The sequence below is a fragment of the Mobula hypostoma genome, chromosome 7, assembly GCF_963921235.1.
Source record: "Mobula hypostoma chromosome 7, sMobHyp1.1, whole genome shotgun sequence".
Classification (NCBI taxonomy): domain Eukaryota; kingdom Metazoa; phylum Chordata; class Chondrichthyes; order Myliobatiformes; family Myliobatidae; genus Mobula; species Mobula hypostoma.
In genome coordinates this window covers 47,687,568-47,715,467 of record NC_086103.1, presented here as the reverse complement: position 1 = coordinate 47,715,467, position 27,900 = coordinate 47,687,568, and the positions used below count along the sequence as shown (strand labels likewise).

At 40.0% G+C, this 27,900-nt stretch overlaps 1 protein-coding gene across 9 annotated transcripts in view; it reads left to right on the top strand.

Moving 5' to 3' along the window:
* The window catches only part of ankhd1 (ankyrin repeat and KH domain containing 1), a 150,032-nt gene that overhangs the window by 7,747 nt on the left and 114,385 nt on the right, over window positions 1-27,900 (top strand). For all 9 annotated transcript variants that reach the window (XM_063053397.1, XM_063053394.1, XM_063053396.1 and 6 more), the window contains exon 2: window positions 27,677-27,830. In XM_063053397.1, coding sequence (XP_062909467.1) covers window positions 27,677-27,830 — 154 coding nt within the window. The remainder of the gene's footprint in view (window positions 1-27,676; window positions 27,831-27,900) is intronic.

The following is a 27,900-nucleotide window of genomic DNA, read 5'->3' as shown; positions in this document are numbered from 1 at the left end:
CCTGATAAGGAAGTCAAGAATCAGATTGTAGAGTGAGTTACAGAGGCCCAGGTTTTGAAGCTTGTTGATAAGTACTGAAGGGATGATGGTGTTGAATACTGAGCTGTAATTGATAAACAGCAACTTGATATAGGCATTGCTTTTGTCCAGGTGGTCCAAAGCCCAGTGGGGAGCCAGTGAGATTGTGTCCGCTGTGGACCTGTCATGGTGTTAGGCTTATTGCAGCGGGTCTAGGTCCACAACCAACCTCTTAAAGGTAAACAAGCATTTTCCACTGACACCTGAGCCTGGTCCTACGTATGAAGAGAAGGTAGAAAACACTTACCCAAGGTGTGTAGCAAATTAGGTGCTAGTTGATTCAGTTGTAAATTTGTTAGTAATAGACTTCGTTAGGTTGTAGTATTAATTGGCTGTGGAGATAAAATTAATGAAGTTGAGAGTTATTCAATGAAGTTTGAGATGTAATTGATCTCCTATTGCTCATTGGGTAAAGTATAATAATGATTTTCTTTTGGTGTGAATTTTGTGGCTTTCCGCAGGGAAAGCTGTTGGATTTCTATAATATTCTTCAGTTCTCCTACGTTTGTGGAGGACAAGATTCTGTCATGATCAATATTATGACTTTTGCAAAAAGGTGAAGATCAATTAAATTTAGTTTTGGGCTTGGCTGTTCTTTATCTTGTAAAGTAGCTTGCTGATTTATTTTTTTAGACAGCATCAAGTGCTATTATTTGAGATACTTTTTTGGCTGTTGGAATCCTTGCAGTTGGTACCTAACCAAAAGTGAGGATAGTTGTGTGAATGCATTTGGAAGCAGTAAGCTTAATTCTGAGAAGGGGACTGTTGGCAAATGCACGCCTGTGGCTGTACTTCATTTTAAGTTTGACTTTTTTTATTTTGGGCAAAGTTGAAATGTCGTGATGGTATAACTCATTATCTCTGTTGATGGGCCCAGTAATACAACAGCAAATTGTATTTCACTTTAAATATATTTCTAAGTCCAAGGTGGTTCCCAGGACTTGTCATGAAATAAAACTTAACAATGAGCCTTACAAAGAAATATTAGGACAGATGCTCAAAAGCGTGGTCAAAGTGGGAGGTTTTAGCAACATCTTTAAAAGGAGGAAGAAGATGTGGGGGAGGGGAGGAATTCCAGAGATGGGTCCAGCAATCAATAATGGAGTAAGGTCAAGAGTAATGGAAATCAGGAATGTTCAAGGCAAATATTGCTGTTCAATTTAATTTTTATATCAAGATGCAACATGGTAACAGGCCTTTCCAGCTTGATGAACCCATGCAGCCCAATTACACTCGTATGTCCAACTAACCAAATAAACCATATGCCTTTGGAATGTGGAAAGAAACCAGAGCACCCCGGGAGAAAAAAGACATGCAGTCATGTGGAGAATGTACAAAGTCCTTTTATAGACAATGGCAAAATTGACCCCAAGTTACTGGTGGTGTAACATGGTTACCCTTGCTGTTATGCTGCTGTGATGCCCTAGTTGTTTGGATATTCTGCAAGGATGAAAATTCAGAGAACAGTGGAAATGGAAACATTTGAAGAATCAAATTGGATTAAGAATTGGCTCACATCAAAATTCGTCTTATTCTTAAGAAAAGTGGTTTGTAGTTTTTTGATCATTAATGTTGGCAGGAATTACATGGAGATAATTTAGCCTGGGTCATGGGCCATACGGAGTCATTGTTAGCTTGTCTATAAACAGTGTATTCTAATGTTTGTTTGGTCTGAACAAGCTGGCATTGAACATCCAGAAACAAACCTTATCTAGGACTTGTACTATGGCTGCTGCTGTACTTGAATTATGGCTTTGACCTTGCCAAGCCCTGATGCTACTTTTAAATTGTGATCCTGACTACTGCGGTGCCACAATGTGAATAGACTGGTCTGTGCCTGGAATATCCTAGTTACCTGCCCTTGCCACCCCCCCCCCCCCAAAGCATTGGTGGAGTGAGGGCAATACGTGTAGCATATATAATTGGAGCAAGTTAGTAATGTCTTTTGTTTAGTGGGTGGAATATATAATAATCAATTGTGAATTTTAAATTATTTGTAAGCTGTAAGGAGTTGTCGTCCCCAAAATAGTAAGTGTGCTTAATTTCTGGGCCTTGGATTTAGGTCTCAAATTCAGCTTGTGATGTTGTGTTTATAGTACCCAAGTTATGTGAATTAAAATAGATTGTAGCATATGAGTGGAGTAACTTAAGTTTTAAAACTGAGGTGTGTTATTAAAGATAAAATTTGTAAATGTATTCTATTACAAGCTTGTGAACAAAAGTGATTATGTCAGTGACATGGATGATGGCCTAATCTGTCACTAGCTGCATATAAATATCTCCATTCTGATACTACTGTGCACATTACAATAGTCTATTCTTTCCACCACTTTCACTTCTTCATGTTATCTATGATGAAAATGGTTGCATGTAGGCTGTGCAGCAAGTTCAAGCATTTCAACTTTGTAGTCATTATGCATACTGATCAAGAGTTAGAACATTAGATAGTTTTCCCTTTGTAATTAGGACTTAACCAAAGCAGCAATTGGGATGTTGTTGCCATATCAGAGAAGGGAGGTTGAATTTCAGTTTATTACTTTTCTCGGGCTTAGACTTTGTGCATTATTGGTCCTGTAATATTTAATTTCTGTATTCTGATTGCAGGCAGTTGTCAAAGCTTTAAATCTTTGTTGATTAGAATCCCCTTTCTGAGAGTTTATCACTCATCTGGAGGAGTTTTTTTTAATGTTAAGATAAATTCTCATTGTTGCTGCAATGTGAACTTATCCCGGCCAGGCCACGTAGGAGCTCTCTGCTCCAAACTATTATTGTGATTGACCTGAGATTTGTTCTGGAGCATTGTGGAAGTATGTTATGGTACAAGAAATGAGTGAAGAATATTTTCCTGTATTCCAAAAGGACAGATCAGGTCAGGTAGTGAGTCATGTTCTTAATGCTTAATTATTTTGAAAAACTAAAATTATTTTTTTATCAGTAATGTGATATTCTCAATTTAAAACCACTACTTCTAAATGTTCCTTCACCATTTGAGTATAACAATGAAAGTTAGAATATATAAAGTTTAAAATGCCTTTCTAGACCTCAATGTCCTAAATTGCTTGTTTTGTTGGCAGCCAATTGTGTGTACCAATTGAATGCTCTAATTTTGGTGGTGTTTGAGAGATAAATGGCCAGGAGGAATTTTCTTGCATTTTGTTGTTTATGTATCGTATTGTACAGCAGTTTAATGAAAAACTTAAAAGCCAAACTACAGGGGGAAAAACCTTGCTTTTTTTTTGTATTTTATCCTGGATTAAACCGTGAGTCCATGATATTCATAGTAATACAGCACAGAAATGGGCACTTCAGCTCAACTTGTCCACTGAGTTGCCAGCTGAGTTGCGTACCTGCGCTAATCCCATTTAACTGTTTTTGGCCCGTATCTGCCTAAAACTTCTGTACTTGTCTAAGTTCATTCTAAACATTGCAGTTGCTCCTGTCTTACTTCCTCCCACAGCTCAGTTCACATACCCACTATCCTTTGTGTGTGTGTGGTGGGAGGGATCCTTGCCCCTCATGTTCTTTTAAAAATTTTCCCCTTATGTCTATGCCCTCTACTTCTAGACTCACGTGGTACATCTGCAGAATTTGCTAGAGTATTTGGTGACATACTAAATCTCCTTGAGCTCCTAAAGAAACATAATGGCTGGTGTTTCTTTGTAATTGCATTAGTATGCTTTGCCTCGGATAGATCTTCAGAGATGTAGACAACACAGGAATTTTAAGCTGTTCACCCTTTCCACTGCTGACTCCTGGATGATAATTGTTTATTTCTTCAACTTCCCCTTCCGGAAATCTACAATCAATTCATTGGTTTACTGACGCTGAGTGCAAGGTTGTTGTTGCGATACCACTCAACCAGAAGATCTACCTCACACCTGTATTCCTCTTCATCACCATCTGAGATTCTGCCAACAACAGTTGGGTCATTGGTGAATTTGTAGATGGCATTTGAGCTGTGCCTAGCCACACAACTCTTGAGTTTCGAGAGTGTCTGGTATTGGCAATACCAAATAGACAGGATCAGAAAAATCCCCATCATCTTCAAAGGATGATTCCTCAAGAAGGTGATGCCCATCACTAAGGACCCTTACCACCCAAAACTTGTTTTCTGAAGACACATTCAATGTTTTACGAACAGCTTCTTCTCTTCCACCGTCAGATTTCTGAGCAGTCTATGAACATTACTATTTTTCTTTCTTTTTGTGCTACTTATTTTTCATACTTTTTGTAACTTTCTATGTATTGCACTGTACTGCTGTTGCAAAACAATAAATTTTACGACACCTGATTCTGAGTCGTTTCAGCACGCTATCCATGTTAGTGATATCTTTGTAGATTGGTGACCAGAACTGTGCACAGTACTTCAAGTGTGGTCTTATGATGTAACATGACTTCCTAACTCTTGCAGTCAATGTTCTGAACAGCAAAGGTGAGTGTGAAGGAGTTTGTACATTCTCTCTGACCTCCAGGTGCTCGGGTTTCCTCCCACATTCCAAAGGCAGTAAGTTGTGGCATACTATCTTGCTGCTGGAAGTAGCAACACTTGTGGACTGCCCCAGCACATCCTTGTATTGTTGTTGACAGAAATTATGCATTAAATTATGCATTTAACTATATGTTTTGATGTACATATGCAAATAAACCTAATCTTTTCTTTATCTTTCAACTGTAATGTAACCTTCACTCTTGTCTACTTGCATGCCACTTTCTAGAAATTATGTATTTGAACCTCTAGGTCTATTCATGCTCAGAGTCCTGCCATTTACTGTGCAAGTTCTGGCTTGGCTTAACTTGCTAAAGTGTAACACTTAGCACTTGTTCAAGTTAAAATTCCATCAGCCATTCCTTGGCCTGCCTTCCCAGTTATTCTAAATCCTCTTGTAAACTTAAATAACCACCTTTACTATCAAATTATAAACTATCAACTATGCCACAAAATTTTGGTATCATTATATAAACTTCTTAACCATGCCAACCAAGTCCAACTCCTGGCCTTCATGTGTGGCATAGTTCTTAGCGCAGCGGAGCTGTTCTCACTGACAGGAGAAGGGGCAAAGGCGGGCCACTGGCGCCCCAAAACCAGTTGCTCCAGGCAGTTGGGGCTCGTTAACCATGGATGGTAGCTCATCTAGGAGAGGGAAAACTCCGATTTCAAACCTCTGCTGCCTTGCGGCTATACCCATTCACAGGAAAGGCCTTGGGAGTAAACCCGAGGGAAAAATCTGGAGTCAGAGTCCCGAAGGCAGCTGACTGCTGTACCCAGCACCGGCACGGCAACTCCTGTGATGCTGCTGGCACCAAACTGTATCGACTTTCGTCGTTCCTTTGGACCTGTCATCAGCATGGAGAGGGGTGTCCCACTGCATGGGCAACAGACGGATCTCCATATCAACTCTGCCCTGGCTTGCGCCCTGGAGAGGCCACTCCTAGTGACTACCAGCTGCACAGTACGCATGGTCGATCATGACCTACGGAGGCCACACACATAACCATGTCAACTATATTCTCATCCAAATCATAATGTATAGTTGCAAGAAAAAGTTTGCAATTACCCAGTTTTCTGCATTAATTACTTGTAAAATGTCGTCTGATCTTCATCTAAATCGCAATAATAGGCAAGAACAATCCACGGACCCCTTGCTTAATGCGATTGGCCCATGACAAAGGTTGAGAGCCCCTGGCCTAAACTAGTAACACAGAAACAATTGTACTACTTGTTGTTACTGAGTACACCATTTAACAATCAGTCTCGGTTCAAAAAAGTCTGCGAACCTCTGGGGTAATGCCTTCTACAAAAGCTATTTGGTGTCAGGTGATCCAGTCAGTGAAATGTGATTGGATGTGTGGGTTGTCGAGGTGCCCTGCCACATATATTTTATATATAAACAATTTTCAGACGACCTTCAGAAGAAGAATTGTGGAGATGCATAAAGCCAGAAAAAGCGTCTGCAAATGGAGGAAATTCAGTACTGTTGCTACTGTCCCTAGGAGTGGGCATCCTGTAAAGATCATACCAAGAGTTCAATGTGCAATGCTGAAGATGGTGAAGAAGAACCCAAGGGTAACAGCAAAAGACCTGCAGAAATCTCTAGAACTTGCTAAAGTCTCTGTCCACTATAAGAGAAACATTGAACAAGAATGTTGTTCATGGAAGGACACCATGGAGAAAATGACTGCTCTACCAAAAAAAAAATTGCTGTATGTTTCAAGTTGTAAAAGACGACCAGGATGTTCCACAATGCTTCTGGGGCAATGTTCTCTGGATAGATGAGACAAAAGATGAACTTTCTGGCAGAAATGCACATTGCTATGTTTGAAGGAAAAAGGGCACTGCACACCAACACCTCATCCCACTCTAAAGCACGGTGGATGGAGTATCATGGTTTGAGGCTGCTTTGCTGCCTCGGGGCCTGGACAGCTTGCAGTCGTCGAGGGAACACTGAATTCAAATTGTATCAAGACATTTTACAGGAGAATGTCAGGATAGCAGTCCGTCATCTGAAGCTTAATAGAAGTTGGAAGATGCAACAAAACAATGAACTGAAACACTAGAATAAATCAACAACAGAATGGTTTAAAAAGAAGAAAATCTGTGTTTTGGAATGGCCAAGTCCAAGCCCAGACCTTAACCCAACTGAGATATTGTGGCATGACCTGAAGATGGTTCTTCATGCAAGGTATCCCAGAAATATTGATGACCTGAAACAGTTTTGTATGGAGGAATGGTCTAAAATTGCTCCTTGCCTTTGTACAAGTCTGGTCAACAGCTACAGGAAACGTTTGGTGGATGTTATTGCTGCTAAAGGAGGTACCACCAGTTATTAAGTACAAGGGTTCACATGCTTTTTCCAGCCTGGACTGTGAATGATTAAATAATGTGTTCAATAGGACATGAAAAGTACAATTGTTTGTGTTATTAGTTACGAAAATTGTGTTTGTTTATTATTGTGATGTAGATGGAGATCAGGCCACATTTTTTGAGTAATTAATGCAGAAAATCAGGTAATTGCAAAGGGTTCACAGACTTTTTCTTGCAACTGTATATGATAAGCATAGGTGGATCTAGCACCAATCTCTGGCATACCAGTAGTCAAAGGCTGCTTAATCTGAAAATCAATGCTCCAATACAACCTTCTGATTCTTAATAAATGTGACAGTCACCAAGTGAACCAAACTAATTATCTGAAATATACTTGCCATTTTCTATTAATTTCAAGGGGAATTGCTGGTAAGCTTAATTGTGCATATTTCCTTGTCTGTATATTTGAGCAGAGTTCAAAGATGAGCTAGAGGTCAGATAAGAGCACATTTAAGATGAAAGGCCGGATGTACTTCATATTCAGTGACATACACTCAGTGGCCACTTTTTGGTATACCTGCTTGTTAATGCAAAATCTAATCAGCCAATCATGTGGCAGCAACTCAATGCAAAAAATCATGCAGACATGATCATGCAATTCAGTTGTTCAGACTAAACATAAGAATGGGGAAGAAAAATGATCTAAGTGACCGTGCAATGATTGTTGATGCCATATGGGGTTACAGACAATAGTGCGACAAACAAAAAAAAATCCAGTGAGTGACAGTTCTGTGGGTGAAAGTGCCTTGTTAATGAGAGAGTTCAGAGGAGAATGGCCACACCGGTTCAAGCTTGTCAGTAAGGTGACAGTAAATGAAATGAGCAGAACATGTCAAACCTTGGAAGTGTATTGTCTACAGCACTAGAAGACGAGGAACTTAGACTCAATGGCCACTGTTTTAGGTACTTCCTGTACCTTTATTGGGTACAAACAAGAGAAAATCTGCTGATGGTGGAAATCCAAGCAACACACACAAAATGCTGGAGTTGTTCATCAGGCCAGGAAGCAACTATTGAAAAGGGTGTAGTCGATGTTACGGGCTGAGACCCTTCAGCAGGACTGGAGGAAAAAAAAGATGGTGTAGTGTTAAAAGGTGGGGGAGGGGAGGGAGAAACACAAGGTGATAGGTGAAACCGGGAGGGGGAGGGATGAACTAAAGAGCTGGGAAGTTGATTGATGAAAGAGATAGAGGACTAGAGAAGGGGGAATCTAATAGAAGAGGACAGAAGGCCATGGAAGTAAAAGGGGAGGAGCACCAGAGGGAGGCAACGGGCAGGTAAGGAGAGAAGCTGAGAGAGGGAAAGGGGGATGGAGTTGGGCGGGGGGGGGGGAGGTTGTGCAATGACTGGAAGTTGAGAAATCGAGCACAGTATATGACCCCAACAGACTCTCAGTGAAGTGTCATCTCACCTGGAAGGGCTGTTTGGGGCTCTGTTTGTGAGGAAGGAGGTGTAGGGTTGGGTGTAGTGGCACTTTATTAGGTGTAGTGCATTTAGCAATCCCATTCGAATTGCCAACTGTGGATGGAAAAATAAGTGGCTTGGTTTTCCTAATCATTTTCAAAGTATTAAATGGATTTAATGATTAGGTTATCATCAGAGACGGTTAAAAAAACAATAAATAGTTCATAGGCATTTAATGGTAAAGCTGCTGAAGGCCAACAGGTCTACCCAGAGGCATTGCCTCAGGATCTGCTGCCAAAGGCTTTTTTATTACTTGGAGGGTAGTCTGGCAACAAATGTTTGAGCTCATTTGGACCAGTTGAACCGTAGAGAATAAGCAGCTGTGGGAATAGTGTGAGGACTGAGAACAGGTGGTGAATCAGAATCAAGTTTTTTGTAACTGACACTAGTCATGAAATTTGTTGTTTTGTGACAGCAGTACAGCACAGGCACAACAAATAACCATGTTCCAACAGAAAGAAAACAAGTAGTGCAAAAGAGGAATAGTAAAATATTTGTCATGAGTTCATGGTGCATTTAAAAAATCTGATGGTAGAGGGGAAGAAACTGCTCATAAAAAGTTGAGTGTAGGTCTTTAAGCTCCCATACTGCCTCTAATGCTAGTAATGAGAAGAGGGTATGTTCTGGGTGGTGAGGGTCCTTCACAATGGATGCTGCCTTCCTGAAGCATCATCTTTTGAAGATGTCCTCGATGGTGGGAAGGCTAGATAGAGTACCATGTTTGACATTGTTAGGCATTTCATTTACTTAATACCATTTGCTTTACTAAATTTAGTTTTCCCTTTTGACTACACGTTTTTGGTTCTTTTGAGCTGATACAGAAACGAAGTATGCCTAAACCTTTTATAAAACATTAGATCGCAATTGGAGTATGGTCCAATTTTGGACACGAGGATGGATGTAAAGACTTTGGAAAGGTTTCAGCAAAACCTGCAAGTATGGATCCAGGAATGAGGAATTCCAGCTGCAGTTTTAGATGAGAAGCTCTCAAGAGTTGCAGAGAATTTTGATACTTTAAGGTAAATAAGAAGAGCAGTTTTCTGTTAGAAGTTTGAAGAAGCGGGAACACATTTACAGTATTGAGCAAAACAGATGGGTGGTGAACATCCATTATGGGTAGTGGTGAACTGTCTATAATGTTGGTGGAAATGGACTCAATCAAGGCTTTCAGAAGAAAATCTGATTGGCATTTGGGTGATAATTTATTGGACCATAGGGGAATGGGTTGATTAGATTGCCTTAAGCTGGCATGAGCTGTTGCCTTTTGTATCATAGCCAAACTCAGATTTCCAGCATTTGAAATCAAAAATTCAGTTAGATAAATTGAGTGATATTAGTGGAGAGAAATGGAGTTGACATTTCACATTGAATAACTTGTGTGAGAATGATTTTTTTAAAAAAAGGTCAGTCAAATGGTCATTAAATGCTCAATATTGGGTACTAAATTGAAATTTGCTCATTGCATTCATGTATTGTTGAGTATTTTTGACAGTCAATAATGCTGAGCATTAAATATTTAGATAAATTGGGGGTGCACATTATAGAGGCAAGCCATTGTAATTGGTAATGTTGATATGTTAAATGAGCATTCAGTGCAGCTCTGATTTTGATTGAATTACCAATAAGTGCAAATGGTATATTTAATTATTTCATTTCTGCTCTGGGCAATCTTCATTGATATGCAGTAATCAGCCTCTAACTGAAATTTAAAAGCTATTATTTTAAAACTGAACAAATTGTGAAATGGAATTGATTAACAATGTTAAAATAGTTATGAATCTAGTTAGTATATTGTATTGAGTTTTAAGAAGTCCTGCATTCATCACTGTACATTTGTGATGCTAGAATTGATCATGGCAAGAGAAAACAAGGTTGCTTTTGTTATCTAGTGAAAATGCATGCTTTCATGGGCATTAAACTTGCAGGATCAAACTTGTCTCCTGCCTATTGAATAGCTACATAATTATTAATTGCACAGGCTCTTTTTTGAAAACTACTCTAGCATGTGTCAGTATTCAGAAAAAAAATTAGGGAGTATTTGTGTGTATGGTGGGATTGATAATGTTGTATTGTTCTAGAATTCTGGTCTATTTTGTGCTCTAGATAATGTTTATGTTACCTTAAAGAATTAGAAACTTAATTGCCGTGGCATTGATGTAACTTAAGTTCTTCCTGGATGGTTTATTTTTGTATATAAAAACTATTCAGATTCCTCCCCACTTGTTTCCTATTCGTTTACAAGGCTGTCTACATATTGACTGCCAAAGCTTTGCAAAAACTGCCACTATCAACTCCAGTGAAAAGAGACGTACCAGAAGTTATTAAAGCAAAACTAACGAATTCTCTTTATTTTGTTATAATCTTCAGAGGCAAAATTCTGTTTATCCAAAATCAAAATTTTGCAGTCACTGGAAATCTGAAATAAAGTAGAAAATGCCAGAAGTACTCAGTAGGTAAGATGTATATATTGGAGGGAAGTACTGGTAACATTTCAGTTCCATGACCAGATCATATCAGCCAAATGTTAAAGGTAGCTGCAAACTAGAAAGGGAATAAAGTAAATCAAAAGTGGAAGTCTGTTGGGGAAGAGAACAAAAAAGATTATTTTACAAAATGGGTAATAGGGTGAGTAGAAAAAGGTGGGAAATTTTTTAGTAAATGTCAAAATGTAGGTTTGAAGGATAAATAAATGATGCATAAATCTGAAATTTGCAGCAGAAAGTGTTTTTTTCACTTTCATTGAGTAGATCTCTTATCCAATGTTCTTATTTTGCTCCCTGTGGTTGCATTATTTGTCTGAGGCTTAAGGCACAATTATTTGCAAACTATTTACAGAAACATAGGAAATTTAAGAAATGGGAGGAAGCCACTCTGGTTTGCATTTGTGTCTGTTGAAAAAGAGCTACAGTGGTGCTAGAAAGTTATTTCTGCATAAATATGACCTAAAATATAATCAGATCTTCGCGCGTCCTAAAACTTGATAGAGAACCCAATCAAATAAATAACAAAAAAAATTAAACCTGTTCATTTATTTATTGAATAAATGATTTAATATTACATGTATTTGTTGGAAAATGTATGTGAACCTCAATGATTATCAGTTAATTTAAAGGGGAAATTAGAGTCAGGTGTTTCAATCAATGGGATGACAATCAGATGTGAGTGTGGGAGGCCCTGCCCTATTTAAAGAACATAAACCTGGGGCTTCACTATTAAAGTCTAATCTTCACCACACATGTTTTTGGAGGTATGCCATGCCTCAATCAAAGGAGATTTCTGAGGATCTCAAAAAAATTTGTTGATGCCCACCAGGCTGGAAAAGGATACAAAACCATTTCTGAAGAGTTTGGGCTCCACTAATCCAAAGTCAGGCAGATGGTGTACAAATGGAGAAAATTCGACACCTTTGTTACTCTCTTGAGGAGTGGTTGATCAACAAAAATCACCCCTAGGAGCAAGGCGTGCAATATTCCAAGAGATCACAAAGAACTCCAGGGTAACATCTAAAAGCCTCTCTTGCATTGGCTAATGTCAGTGTTCATGAGTCTACCATCAGGCAAACACTAAACAACAATGGTGTGCATGGCAGGATTGCAAAGAGGAAACCGCTATTCTCCAAGAAGAACATTGCTGTCAGTCTAAAGTTTGCTAAAGATCACGTGGATAAGCCAGAAGGCTATTGGAAGAATATCCTATGGAAGCATGAGTCCAAAATAGAACTTGGCTTAAATGAGAAGCGTTGTTTGGTGAAAAGCAAACTCTGCATTCCAGCATAAGAGCTTCATCCCATCTGTGAAACATGGAGGTGGGAATGTCATGATTTGGGCTTGCTTTGCTGCCTCGGGACCAGGATGGCTTGCCATCATTGACAGATTTATGAATTCTGAATTTTACCAGCAAATTCTACAGGAAGATGTCGGGGTATTTGTCCATGATCTGAAGCTCAAGTGAAAGTGGGTCATACAGCAAGACGATGACCCTAAACACATGTCAGTCTACCAAAGAATGATTAATGCAGAAGAAATTTTATGTTTTGGAATGGTGGAGTCAAAGTCTTAACCTTAATCCTACAGAAATGCTGTGGAAGGACCTGAAGCAAGTAGTTCTTGCAAGGAAGCCCACCAACATCCCAGAGCTGAAGTACTGTAAAGAGGAATGGCCTAAAATTCCTCCATGCTGATGTGCAGGGCTGATCAACAGTTAGTGGAAATATTTGCTTGAAGTTATTGCTGTACAAGGGGGTCACACCAGTTACTAAAAGTGAAGGTTCACAGACCTTTTCCAACAAATACATGTAATATTGGATTATTTTTCTCAGTAAGTGAACAAGTATAATGTTTTTTGTGTTATTTAATTGGGTCCTCTTTTGTCTAAATTTAGGATTTGTGTGAACTGATCACATTTTAGGTCATATTTATGCAGAAATGGAGAAAATTCAGAAGGGTTCACAAACTTTCTAGCATCATTGTATCTGTTAAATTTTGTCTTCCAGGGCCAGGGCCCTGCAGATTATGGCTCTTTAGGTGTAGATCTCTACAAGTTGGGGAAGGGATGAAGTGTCTACCTCTGCCTTCTTTTGAGGTGGTGAATTTCACAGCCTTCCTGCCATCAAGGTGAAAAGAATATTTTCTACCTTGGTCTGTGTCATGTAGTGTAGATACAGCTCCTTTGACCCACTATGTCCATATTGATCATCAAATATCCTTGTCCCATTTACTAGCACATGGTCTGTAGCCTCCTATGCCTTGGCACTTCAAGTGCTTGTGCAGATGCTTTGTGGTTCTGTTTGTTTGCCAATGGCAGACAGCTTGACTAATCTGTGAGATGGTTCTAATTGTTTGTAGGGCAGATTTAGAAGTTGCACTGTGCATGAAGTGACTTTTCCATGTCTGAATTTGGTGCCAAGGTCTGTACTAGGTGGTTTGTCTAGTTTCTTTCCTTCCACTTACATGTAGTACTGGGTTATAAATTAACAATTTGGATGAGAGTGGCATGATTTACTAAGTTTATGGTGACACCAAAATTGGTGATGTAAACAGAGAAGAAGGTTGTTTAAGTCTACAGTAATCTGTGGAATGCTCTGCCACAGACTGCGGTGGAGGCCAAGTCTGTGGGTATATCAAGGCAGAAATTGATCTTTACTGTTCGGTTAGGGCATCAATGGATATGGTGAGAAGGCAGGTGTATGGAGTTGAGTGGGATCCGGGATCAGCTCCACTGGAATGGTGGAGCAGACTTGATGGACTGAATGGCCTAATTCTGCTACTATGTTTTATGGTCTAATTGGGATCTGAATCAATTGGGAAAGCAGACCAAGGAATGACAGATGGAATTTCACTTCATTTGTCTGTAAAGCATTTTACACCAGGGCAGATCAATCACAGTGAATGACAGAGAGAAGTACAAATACATAATCCCTGAAGTGGTTAGTTAGACAAGTAAAGAATGTGTATGGTATATTTCGTATATTTGCGTTCCTTTGACAGTGCGTTGAGTACAAGGGTTTCAACGTGGCTGTTTCAACACATTGGTGAGACCGAACCTGGAATATTTTGTTCATTTCTTATCTACATGCTCTAGAAATGATTAAGCTGGAGAGGTTGCAGAAAGGATTCTCAAGGATGCTGTTGGGACTGTAGAAGGCTTGGATTAGAAGGGGAGACTGGATAGGCTGGAACTGTTTTCCTGGTGTGGAGGAGGGTGAAGGGTGACCCTGTAGAGCAGGGATTCCCACCCTGGGGTCCATGGACCCCTTGCTTGATGATATTGGTCCATGGTATAAAAAAGATTGGGAACCCTGCTATAGAGGATTATGATATTATGAGGAGCCTAGAGTAGATAGGTTATCTCGGATTCTAAAACTACAGGGCATTAAGTTTAAGGTGAGAGAGGAAATATTTAAAGGGGATCTGAGAGGCATGTTTTTTCAGTGTGGTGGGTATATGAAATGAGCTGCTAGAGGTAGGTGCAGTTACAATGTTTAAAAAAAACATTTGGACAGGTAGGTGAATAGGAAAGTTTTATAGAGAGTTGGGCCAAATCCAGGCAAATGGACCTGATCAGGGAAACACCATAGTTGGGCTGCACGTATTGGGCTGAAGGTTCTGTTTCTGTGTTCTGCAAATCTGACCGAGTGACTGCTCGGCCACTACAAAAAAAAGTAGGAGTCAGCAATGTGGAGGGAGGTTCACTGTTTTGGCAACCCTTGTCATAGGATGCCTTTCTGAAATTCGCATCATAAATATCAAACCTTTCCTTGGCCCTTCAGAAAATTCAGTTGCCTCATAAAACACTAGCTTAACATTTTCTTACTGATTTGTACCTTTCTTTGCGGAGGTTTGGCTGCCTCTCAGAATACATTCCAGTAATTTGCCCACCGTTCATGATTTACTTGCAATTATTTACCTGCTATTTATAAAAAAAAAATATTGCATCTTTAACACTCCAGTGTTTCGACACCACTCCTGTGACTGATGGTGATGTAACACAGTCAGGACCTTCATTATTTCCTTTCTTATAACAGCCTGGAATATTTTACATCTGATACTATACTCACTCACTCACATTTTCTGTTTGTATCCCATCCAATATTTCTCTCAATTCCTCCTGAAACACATTGCTGACACCCTTTTCTGAAGAATGTGAAGACAGCACTGAATTTTCTTTATAAACCTTGTCCATCTCCTCTCCCTCCCAGGTAAGTTGGCCTTTGGGTGCTTAATAAAAGGAATCCTTATTTGTTGTCTTGCTTTGTGTGCAGATATTTTTTGAATGTCCTTAAATTTTATTTGCTGGTTTCTTTTATTTCACTCATTGCTTTTATTTCTATTTTAATTTTGCACTTGCACTTGCAGGCTTTCTGCAATATTAAGTGTATAAGTACTTTGTCCTTGTCAAGTTGTAAACAAATTGTGATTGAGCATCTTAGCATAGTTTGCATATGCACATTTGTCAGTGGTGGCTAACTAATCAGCAAAAGGAATGAATAATATTGGTCATTCCTGATAAATATATGCAAGTCAAGTTAAATTTATTGTCATTTAACTATACATGTATATAACCATATAATGTATTTAAAAATGAGACAATGTTCTTCAAATCATGGTGTAAATCACAGTAGGTCATATAACACATAACTTGTGAAGGTAAGAATAAAATCCACAGATGAACTACACAAAAATAAACTAAAGTGCATTAATATTAAATAATGTAAGGTATGAAACACATTAACCAATAACACTTTGAACGTAATGCAGCAGGGAGTTCAGAAACCTAGTGGCCTGGGGGAGGAAGCTTTCTCATTCTGACTATTCTTGTTTTTAATGCATTGTGGTCTCCTGCCTGATGGTAGAAAGTCGAAGAGGGTGCTTAATGGATGCGTGGGTTCTTAATTATACTAAAGCCAATTGAAACACCTGTAGTCCTCCTTTAATTAGTCCAGATTGATATCAAGCCTGGAACCTTCTTTATCTGGATATCTTGGTTATAAACTAGGTGATATCTAAACAATACGTGAAGACTCACTTCAAACTTGTTTTCATTTCAATGTATTTAATTTTTTTATGGTAATGTTAAGTTTCTGATTCTACATTTCACTAATATTGCATTGCTTTACTTGATTTTTCACCTGTTTACCTTGAGAGTTCAGTGAATTGAATTGCGGATTGCCAATTTTCTGATCTATTGTTGTGCATGTACATTGTGTGTGAGTATTCAGTTTCATTCCATCCTCTAGTTTCAAAGTGATTTGAACTTGGTTTGGTAAGAGAAGAATTCCTGTACATCTGTACCTTGTCACCACTCTTCAGCACTAACCTCTTATCTGGTGAATTAAATACATCCTTTGAATGTACTTAGTTGTAGAGCTAACTCACTATCTTGAAACTTTGGAAACCTTTCCAGCTCCCGAGTAAAGAAAGTTCATATTTCCTTCCTGATTGGCTGACACCTTACTTTAATATTGCAACTCCTTGTCCTAGGCACACCAGGAGGAGAAAGCTTATCCCTTAATTTAATTTCTTTCCTTGAGAGATCATAACCTCATCCTAAGAATCAACCTGATGAATCTTCCTTGCATTTGGTTTGTAATGAGTGTACTGTTTTCGATAGGGAGTGCAGTCTATCTTCAATATTCTAGGCACGGTCTCACTAGGATCCTCCTTTTTTAGGCAGTCCCTTGATTAAGGATGATTTGTATCCATTCCAAGATGACTGACGAGGTTAGGATAGTAACTACAGATACCTTCGTAGATGCATTCATGCGATCACTCGAGATGAGTATCATGTTCTTCTGAAGGGTTAATCCCTTAATGGAGAATGCTTGAGCATGACTTTGCTTAATGTGGGGAGGCTGCTGCATGGGAAGCCACCACATGTCCTTGACAAATTGGGGTCAGGGTTCAGTGGCATAGGATGTAAGGTGACTGGGGACCCTTCACTGCTGTTGGGAGCTGTCATCATCTTCCGCCAGTTCCACCATTGAGGTCTTGGTTGCATTGCTTTTCATGTGCAACCTCCCCCCTTGACCTTACTGCCATGGGTGACCCTACCAAGAGCTAAGCTCCAGATGATGTTGCCTTTTCAGGAACTCACAAGCCTCTTTCTCCACCACAACAAGGTGACAATCCAAGGGTAGGAGGTGCCTGATGAAGTTGGGAGGTTTGTGAGTTGGTATGCTCTTGCTGATCACATCAGTGTACTGTGTGCTCCCAATAAATGAACTTGGTTGTTGGAGCCATTCCAAGGTCCCTGGAGCTGTGAGGCAATAGTGTTAACTTCTGCTTCACTGTGCTGTAGAGTTGCAGTTAAGGAGGTCTTTCAAGTATATTCTAAAATAGGCACTGACTGCATCTTGCCCTCAAAGTTTGCTGCCTTGTAGTGTGACCTTATGTTTGACTAGCCCTTTGACAATGCTGAGGAACCAGTGCACAATATGGCTGTTGGCCTGTTGTTGGGCCTTCTGTGCTCTTTCCACAGAGTCTCCTGTTCTTTAGTTATAGCTTTTCTGGTAAGCTACAGATTTGTTAGATATGGAGGCTCATGGGTTGATGGGTAAAGACAAGAGGAACATGGGGCAATGCCTCTTGTCCTTGTCTAACACCCATGAGCTTCTGCCATCTCCAAAGAGATCCTTCCACCAAACACATCTTTACCTCCACCCCCCCCCCCGCACCACATTCTGCTTTCCATAGGGATTGTTCGCTCTGTGACTCCCTTGTCTATTCATCTCTCCCCATTAAATCTGTCCCGGCATTTATCCCTGTAAGTGGCCAAAGTGCTACACCTGTCCATTCACCCCCATTCAGGACACCAAACAGTCCTTCCAGGTGAGGCAACACTTCACATGTGAATCTGCTGAAGTCATCTGTTGTATCTGGTGCTCCTGATGTGGCAGCCTCTACATCGGTGAAGCCAGTTGTAATTTGGAGAGCAGCTTAATCGAGCACCTCTGCTCCATCCACTAAAAGCGGAACTTTCCAGTGGTCCATCATTTGAATTCTAATCCCCATCCCCATTCCTGTTCCAACATGTCTGTCCATGGCCTCCTCTTGTGTCACACTGAAGCCACCCTCAGTGAAGGAGCATCGCGTTGTTTTCTGTTTGGGTAGCCTCCAACCTGATGACATGAATGTTGATTTCTCCTTCCAGTTAAAAGAAATTGCCTTTCCCACGGTCCTGGCTTCACCTGTCATAGACAGGTTTCCCCCGCCATCCAAAGGTAGAGCGTTCCTATGAAACGGTTCATAAGCCAGAATATTGTAAAGTGAAGAAGCAATTACCATTTGTTTATATGGGAAAAACTTGTGAGCATTCGCAGACCCAAAAATAACCTACCAAATCATGCCAAATAACACATAAAACCTAAAATAACAGTAACATATAGTAAAAGCAGGAATGATATGATAAATACACAGCCTATATAAATTAGAAATACTTCTCTGCAACGATTGCCTGCACTGTTCTCCGTAGCGAAAATCTCACGCAAGTGCTCTTGGCAGAAACACGGCGCAAGCGCTCTCGGCAGAAAATCTTACGCAAGCGCTCTTGGCAAAAACACTCTTCTCCAGTAACCTATAAGCTATGAAGCTGCCAAATCATACCAAATAACACCTAAAAATACACAGCCTATATAAAGTAGAAATAATGTATGTACAGTGTAGTTTTACTTACCGGAATCAGGAAGACATCGAGCACACTGATGATGGTGTGTTAGGCTGAGTCTTCGGAGCTTGGGGTGGTGTAGTGGGCCCCACCCTCCGGGCTGCCGCCCAATACCGATCCGCGAAGCATGCAGGGGTACAGCGGCAGCCGGGACTCATCCAGCACGTCTTTAAGAAAAAAGCCGAAATAAACAAGCTAATTAATTAGGTGCTGCCCGGCACCTTGTTTATTTCGACTTTTTTCTTAAAGACATGCTGGATGCCTCCCAATTACCGCTGCATTCTCCGCGAATCGGTATCTGTCCGCGGCCCGGAGGTTGGGACCACTGGGGTGGTGGGACACTGGGGTGTCATCTCATCGCTGATCAGGGGAGGCAGGTCATCTTCTATGTCTGCCTGCCTCGATGTTGAAGGTTGTGGTTCATCGTCTGCTGTGGCTGATGTGGAAGGCTTGAAAAACAACAGTATTCTTGACTGCTAGCCTCGCACATTTTTCTATCATACAGTTCTTTGTAAACCATCATGCAAATATGCCCTAAACTGACGTACCCTTCCAAAATTAAAGTCGTACTTTATCATTGCAGCGAAAATCTCATGCAGTTGCTTCACGTTCAGTTCCTGGACGACTTCACTTTTGGTCCATTCGCTCCTGCATTCGGTTTTGATTATTATCCTTTCCTCTTCCAATTGCATCAGCTCTTCATCTATCAGTTCTTGGTCATGAGATGCCAAACCTCTTCAACATCATCTTTGTCATCTTCCACAAGCCCAACTCACTTTATCCTTACTTCGTTCACCACGATCGAAACGCTTAATTATGTCTAGTTTTATGCTAAGTGCAACACCCTTATGAGTTTTAGGCTTTTCTGATACCTTAGAACTCATCTTGCAAGCGGCTGCTCACAGGCACGTGTTTAAGCAATGCCAGCTAGAATGCCGTTCCAAATCCAGGGGAGGAGCAGCTGCTCGGGGCACGCGCTGCTTTTTTCATAACAGTGAAAACCTCTTCTGTTAGCGAAAACAGGTAACTAATGTAGGTCTTTCGTAACAGCGAGGTTTTGTAAAGCGAACATTTGAAAAGCGGGGGACACTTGTAGCTAGCCTCCTTCCCTTCCCCCCACCTTTTTATTTTAGTGTCTTCTTCCTTCTTTTCCAGTCCTGAAGAAGGGTCTCTCCCCTAAATGTCAACTGTTGATTAATTTCTTTGGCCGTTGCCTAGCCTGTTGAGTTCCTCCAGCCTTTTGTGTGTGTTGCTTTGGATTTCCAGAATCTGTAGAATTTCTTGTGTTTATATGAGTATTATGGTGGCCGAAGTGTAACCTTGGAACATATTTAAAACCAGTCCATCATTGCCCCTTGCTGCAACTACCCATCAGTGCTCAGACAGCTTTCCAAGCAGAACTATGTGGGCATGATTCACTGCAACAGGAGCAACAGTGGGGAGAGCAGCACAGTAGCATACAATTGGGAACGGTATGGTTTTGCAACAGATTTCTGGCATAACTTTGGTATGGCTATTATAAAGTACAAGGGCAAACGTACTTGGGAATGTTCAGTCTTGAGTATTGAGAGTACTATGATAAATCTATTCTGAGGCAATGCTGAGTAGGTTATATTTATCAGAGGCACAACTTTAGCTTAATACCTGTAAAGAATTTATTGATGGCTTAAAAACAAATACTCTGTAATAACTGGATACAGGAGTTGTAGTCATTCTGTCCCTTTTACTATATATATTACAATAACTTCAAATTTCATGACCATGTGTTCCAATTTGAGTGAACTGTTGGAAAATTAAAATCATCTAATTTTCATACCATATGAGTCTTTGGTTTTTGTCTATCTCAAGCTCCAAAGTGTGCACCCTTTCTTGAATTATTAACAGCCTCCAATTAAAAAATAGAGGTGCATGGAAGGTGCAGATCATTTATCAGCAAATATACTAATTTGCAATGAGAAAAAGATGAATTGTGAAATACTGCAAGTAGGATGGGTTTGTGTCACTGCTCCTAGTATTGTAATAGTAACATCTTCATTTCTCTCTGCTCCCTCCTTCCCTTTTGCTCCTAATGGCTTTTTTCTCCCTTTTTCCTGCAGCCTTTCATCCTTGAACTTCTCAGATGGTCTATTGGTGGTTTCTGAGATGGCTTAGGAGGCCAATCTGGCAGCCATAAATTCACCCATAGGTGGGATTTCCCACGGTCTTGTGGTTGCTGTTGGGATGGGTAGGGGTGCAATTTGTTCGGTGTTCTACTGGGCTGCCTGTGTGCTGCTTCTTTGGTGCCAATGGGCCAACAGTTCCATGGAGTCAGTGGAAATAATGAATTTCTTTGGAGGCTTTGAGCACTTCTTTGAATCTTTTCATCCCTCTCAATGTCATGACAGAGCTTGCTATTATCTTATCTATTTCAGAAGTCTGGAATATGAGAATAGTGTGACCTGCTCAACTTGGCTAGGGCTTCAATATGGGAGGTGGGTGCGATGTTGGTCTTTCAGAGGACACTGACTGATATTGGCTCAATTAAACTTCCAATGAATTTGAGGTAGTTTGCGGACACAATATTGGTAGCAATAAACAGTCTGCTAGAGGAATTCAGTGGGTTGAGCACCTTTCAGTGGGAGAAAAGGAAGTGTTGACCCACAGAGCTGCTGACCTGATGAGTTCCTCCAGCAGATGGTTTATTGATTCAGATTCCAGCATATGCAGTCTCTTGCCTACAATGGTGGTGGCACTTTTCCTGCCTTGAAATTTCTACAGTAGATTGTCCAGCCCATAAAAGCTCCCAAAAGAACACGGATCACTGCTACTCTAGAGACAGTAGCTTTGTGTTAAGTCTAAGATCATCAATTTCCTTTTTCAGTTTTCCTGTGGTGCATTGAAGGTCATAGTAAAGTTCAAAATTTATCATCTTCCTTTGTGTGATGGCAGTTTAGGTGTTTTGGCTGTACCTTTTTAAGTTGATCAAATCCCTCCTTTTTCTTCTCCCCTTCCTCTTTCATCTGTCCGATCTACCCTTTGTATGTTTATTCTCTCAGTTTCTGATTTGCCACCTCTGGTGTGAATCTAATTGAAAACATACTGTAGGTGAAAGTGATGAGGTCAAGGACAGTTGGAATTGAAAGCTGGAACATAGCCTATTAGCTGGGTTAACTCTGTTTAGTGCTTAACAGTTAGTGTTTCAAATGCTTAAGCATCTTAAAAGCAGTAATTCTTGTTTGTACCATGCCTTTTATTGTGTTACAGGAGAAGAGATTTGATGACTCGCCACTGTACAATTGCTATATTTTTTACAATTCAGTTTTTAGCATCTGGTTGTTGTTGTCAGGGCCAGCACTTGGTGGCCATTCCTGATGCATCATTAGCAATACTGGGCCACAGCCTTAGTGAGGGTACTACCACTAGCAGTACCTCATGTATAATTACATGAAAGATCCACAAATGGAGTAGGAATATTTTTCTAGATCAGGGTGGTGCAAGTTGGATATGAATCTTTAAGTCTATGTATTTAATGCCCTTTTCCTCCTTCATGTTGGAGTTTAATGCTAATCTGTCAAGAATAGCCCAGGTGAATAATTGCAGTGCATTTTAAATATTGTATACAATGAGACGTGGTCCTCTGGTGGAAGGAAGAAACACTTAGAATTATGGTTAGGGTGCAGTCAAGTAGGCTATGTAGTATTGAGAAGCCATGTATATCTTAAATTTTTAGAATGAAGTATAATGAGAACTTTCAAGTTAACTTTCTTATAGTATTCCATTAACTTAATATATCATTTATTATTCATTTGGAAACAGTGAATATTTCTAATAGTTTTAACACTAATTTGGATGGAATGACAGGAAGACTCTGATTGTTTTTAAATTTGGTCTTTTGTCCTTGAACGAATACTGTAACAGTGTCCAGTGGTGAGTGGTCCTGATAGATTTAATTGTGTTAGTGGTAATTGACCGCACCGTCAGTGATCCCTTGACTTGGCAATTGAAATTCAGCTGATAATGCAAGCAAAACATTATTACACTACACATCTAGATGATTTCTTATTCTTTGATAGTTTGTGAGATGGTCTTTCAACAGTGCTAGAAGTGGTTAGCTAGAGATTTGGTGAGCTCTGGAGTGTAAACCCATCTCTTCTCTCTCCTCCCCTCTCCCCACTCTCTCTCTTCCTGTTCCCCATTCTAGCTCCCTCTTACCACTTTTCTTCTTCCATCTGCCCATCTCCTCCTGGTGCCGCCCTCCTTCCCTTTCTTCCATGGTCTACTCTCCTCTCCTGTCAGATTCCTCCTCCATCAGCCCTGTACATAGAAACCCTAAAGAACAATACACGCCCTTTAGCCCACAAAGTTGTGCTGAACATGTCCCTACCTTTGAAATTACTAGACTTCCCTATAGCCCTCTATTTTTATAGGCTCTGTGTACCTTCGAAAAATCTCTTGAAAGACCCTATCGTGTCCGCCTCCACCACCATTGCTGGCAGCCCATTGCACGCACTGACCACTCTGATTAAAAAAACTTACCCCTGACATCACCTCTGTACCTGCTCCCCAACACCTTAAACCTGTGTCTTCTTGTGGCAACTGTTTCAGCCCTGGGGAAAAAGCCTCCGACTATCCACGCGATCAATGCCTTTCATCATCTTATACACCTGTATCAGGTAACCTCTCATCCTCCGTCACTCCAAAGAGAAAAGGCTGAGTTCACTCAACCTGTTTTCATAAAGCATCGTCCCCAGTCCTGGCAACATCCTTGTAAATCTCCTCTGCACTCTTTCTATGGCTTCCACATGCTTCCTGTAATGAGGCGACCGAAAGTGAGCACAGTACTCTAAGTGGGGTCTGACCAGGGTCCTATGTAGCTGCAACATTACCTCTTGGCTCCTAAATTCAATTCCACGATTAATGAAGGCCGGTACACCGTATGCCTTCTTAACCAGTGTCAACCTGCGCAGCTACATCTTCCACCTATCACCTCCCAACTTCTCAATTCACACTCCTTCCCCCACCCACCCACTTTTCTCCCTCACCTGGTTTCACCTATTATTGCCAGCTTCCCCCACCTTGTTGTTCTGATTTCTTTCCCCTTCCTTTCCAGTCTTGATGAAAGCTCTTTGCCTGAAATGTCGACTGCTTATTCCCCTCCATTGATGCTATCTGACCTGCTGAGTTCCTTCAGAATTTTGTTTGTGTTGCTGTACATGCACTGAGGATGTCATCAAGTCAGAGCCTTTCTTGATATAATGAGTTAGTTATGTAGGCTGACGACTTATGTCTGAGATGATGAGGATCCTGAGAGGCCAAGGTAATTGAAACTTCTGAAGATTAAAATATGGTTTATTATTGGCCATAGCTTGATGGTCCTTGACTTTTCTATGACTTGCTAATGCTTAATGGAGCTGCCTCATGCTTCTGGTTTAATTAATCACTTCTTGTCACACCTGCATATAACAGGACTGAAAGTTTTGATTTATTTCATTTTGGGAGTGCATAATTCTGTTTCTGACATGCTAGTTTAACATGAAATGTCATATAATCCTGTTACTGTATTTTTGATGTTGCACATTTCTTGATTAGTTTATTTTTTTGCAAGAGGCCTTTATTAAACAGACAGTGTTGCAAGTCTTGTTTTAAAGTGTAGCATGCTATTAATTTCCCTGAAACAATGGGATGAAATTAGCTTCATTTAAATGTACAGTAACCCAGCTGATGTTGACTTGTTGACAGTGATTGATTTTTAAAAAAGGTTTCTGTTTTCCTTTGCAGTTGCTTATGTTTTAACATATTTGCACATTGTGTAGTAGATTAGTTCATTGAGGAACCGAAGTCAGTGCAACAGTAAATATAATTTTTTAACCAGCATTTTGGAGATCTCCTGAGATGAATATTTTCCATTTTTTTTCCCTTGTGCATCTTGTGAATAATTTTCTTAATTGAGTGGTAGTCTTCTCCAAGATGAAAATATCTTCATGGTCTCTGCAGCTTAATTTCCCTTGAAGTTTGATTTGCAAAGATGGTGAAGTACTTGAGCTTATATTGAGCATATTTTGCATTTCAGTTGAGAACTGATAATGGCCTGTTTTCTTTATTGTTTCACATTGATGTAGTCTTTTGATTCCAAGAAAAATGCAATCTTGTGTTTTTATGCCCAGGGAAGGCATAAAATTGAGCTTTTTTCTGAGTTTTGATTTGAGTTTTCTTCCTCCAGAATCTTATCAAGAATAACTTGGCTTGGGCTTGATGAATATAACAACTGTAATGTATTAAATTTACTTTGTGTGTTAAGTTTACCATTCCAAATTCTGTGCATCTGCTATCGTGAGAGTAATTTTGTGTACACAATGATCCACTGTTAACTTGGGCTCTGTGATGGGGATGGATTTGAAATACTGAAGGTACTTTACGTTGCTAATTTGTATATGACTGTCAGTATACTTGAAACATCCACTTGTTCAGTGAGTGTCGTAAAAGATATAATCTCCACAAGTTGGTATGGTTAGAAATAGATGGCTTATGAAAATTAACAATAGGAGCTGTAATGTAGTTGAGGAACGTTGGAGAAACTACCGTGAATAAGGAAAAAAATTGGAATGAAGCCTCTGCCTTTAGCTCTAAATTTGTAGCTCCCTTAACCATTTGCAATCAAGAAAAATCTTACTTTAAAAAGTAGTCTGAAATAGAAGCAAATAATTTAGAGCGGGGGCGATTTAAGAGAAACCTTTATTAAGATCTATCATTGTGGCATGGCAGAAGCACTGTTTTTACCTACCCCTGAAAAGTTCTACAAATACTAACCACCTCAGCAATATGTGAACCTAAAGTGTCAGGAAGCTTTATGATTGCTTATAGCTGAGCCTTATCCTGTTCTCAACAGATGTTGACATTCACGTTTACCAGCTGGAGTTACTGGATAGCAATCAGGAGTGGGAATCCTGGATGATATTTCTCTTTCTATTGAGACCAAATGTAGTATTCTAACTGCTGCTTCAGCTGAGATCAGCGAACTCTTTTCATCCAGGAAATGGATCTTCAGGTTTGTATGGCTAGCACAGTGCAGTGCTTTTACCCAGGGGCTATTGCAAGGAGTAGTGAAACTAATTTTGTGCTTTTTTTTGTGGATCAATGCTTAGCCATTCATACTGACTATGATTTACTTTGTTGCAAATTATCTAGAGTTGTATTAATTTCAGATATTGTATCTAGCTGTCAGAAGTGTCTGAAAATCTTGGCAAGGAATATATCTCATAACTAAACAGATGTACAAGTTGAAGATTAAATATGCTAGGAGAATGTAGCACCCTTTTAAACAAAGTTATCTCATTCTTTGCACCCTTCTAACCAAATGTTTGGGTGGACTGAATCTAAATTCATTATTCATGGAATAAACTAGGGTCACAATGAAAAAGGATCGTGTACTTTCCCGGCATATATGACAAATAAACTCTTCTCAGACTTCCAGCTGGATGCAGTTATCGATTATAATCGATGTTTCAATGACAAACTCTCCCATTTTCTTCAGGGATGATGCCTAGGTAGTCCAGCGGTATTTATACCCTCTTATTCCATCCTTCCTGATTGGTTAGTTTTCATCTATTCAGGTTTCTGTTCTCCCACCTTGTTTACAGTGGAATTTCGGTTCTTACTTAGAGCAAGACTTTTCATCTTTGTTAAAATTCTTTTGCTCTAGTTTTATTTCCATGGTTTCCTTTACCAGGTGGTCCCAAAGCCATTGGCATGGCACTGTAGTTTATTCCATGGAAGTCAATCCATGTGGTTATTGCAAGTGCAGTGTTGTTCTACCGCCGATTTCTCTGGGTAACCCATATGATACACCTCCTGTGCTCCTTGATGCAGGTTTCCACATTGCATCCCATTTCGCCGATTATATGCTGCTCCACATTCACAGGGAATCCTTATGTCCTAGGTCATCTTTGACCTGCATAAGCTGTGAATTGAGCTTCTTTACGGGCTCGTGGACTGTATTAATCCAGTATTTATTGGAGACCGTGGAAATGTAGGGAAGACGGGCAGTAACAATGGGTTCCTCCTTGTTAGGTTTTCTGGGTTTTCTGGATTTTCTGCATTCACAATGGCCATAGGATTGACTACTGTGTAGCACCAATGGCTTTTGGGGCTGCCTGTTGAAGGAAGCCATTAAAATAAAGCAGTTGGAAAGGAATTTTAAAAAAGACGAAGGCCATGCTCCAAGTAAGAACTGGAATTCAATTGTAAACGAGGTGGGAGAGTGGTTAGTCCTCATCAAATCAGGTTTCCAATCAAAAGGGATGGACTACTGGGGTATAAATACCACTGGACTAGACATAGCCAGGCATCATCCCTGAAGAAGATGGCGGAGCTGGTCATTGATACTTTGGTTATAATCAATACCTGTACCCGGCTGGAAGCCTGACAAGAGGTTACAGGGTCACAGTGTTTGCAGCTATCTTTTTCTCATTCCCTGTGACATTCTGTGTTTGACTATGTTGTCTGTTTGACATTTTTATTTGCTAGCTTTTGAATTTGTTTTGCAGTGTACTAGTAGATTGTATACTGCCTTCACATTCTCCCTCAAGTTGAATAAAATGGATCCATTCTATTGAATTCTATATAAAATAGCAATACCTGATCACTGGTAAGCAATTGGTTGTTGAAGCACTGACAGTTAAAGCATGCTACCTTTGTGCCAGTCCAGTATTGTACATTTCAAAGAAATGTTGGAGTTATGGTGGAAGAAGTTGTGAATTATGGTTGGTATATCAATACAGTTTTCAGTTTAACATTTCAAAAGACGTTGCTCCTCCTTGACTAAGCATGCAGAGCAACCAGATCACAGCAATTTTTTAAAAGCACAGATTGAACTTGCAAATAATATTTGATTAAACACTGTCATAATTATTCAGGACCAAATTGGATGCAAGGTTTAGAATATATCATGCAACTTTTCGTTTGGTCACCTTGCTGTTTAGTTGTACTTTTCTATTGAAGATGTTTATCTTTTGTCACTTTGGTATCTTTTTCGTTTTCAACTTCCTACCAATATCTCTTTTAAGAGGCAAATTTAGGTACAGAGAAAGGAAATGATTAATTTTTATCTTTAACTTGGGATTTTAACTTTTTCAGGTTGAGTCGTTTATTCTGGACCAGGAAGATCTGGATAATCCAATGCTTAAAACAGCCTCTGAGTTATTGTTGTCAAGTGCTGCAGATGGAACAGATCTACGAACAGTTGATCCAGAAACACAGGCGAGATTGGAAGCCTTGCTAGAAGCAGCAGGTATTGTTTTCAGTCTAATTGTATCACTAAACTTCATGTTCTCTTTAGAATTGATTTATAGATGTGTACA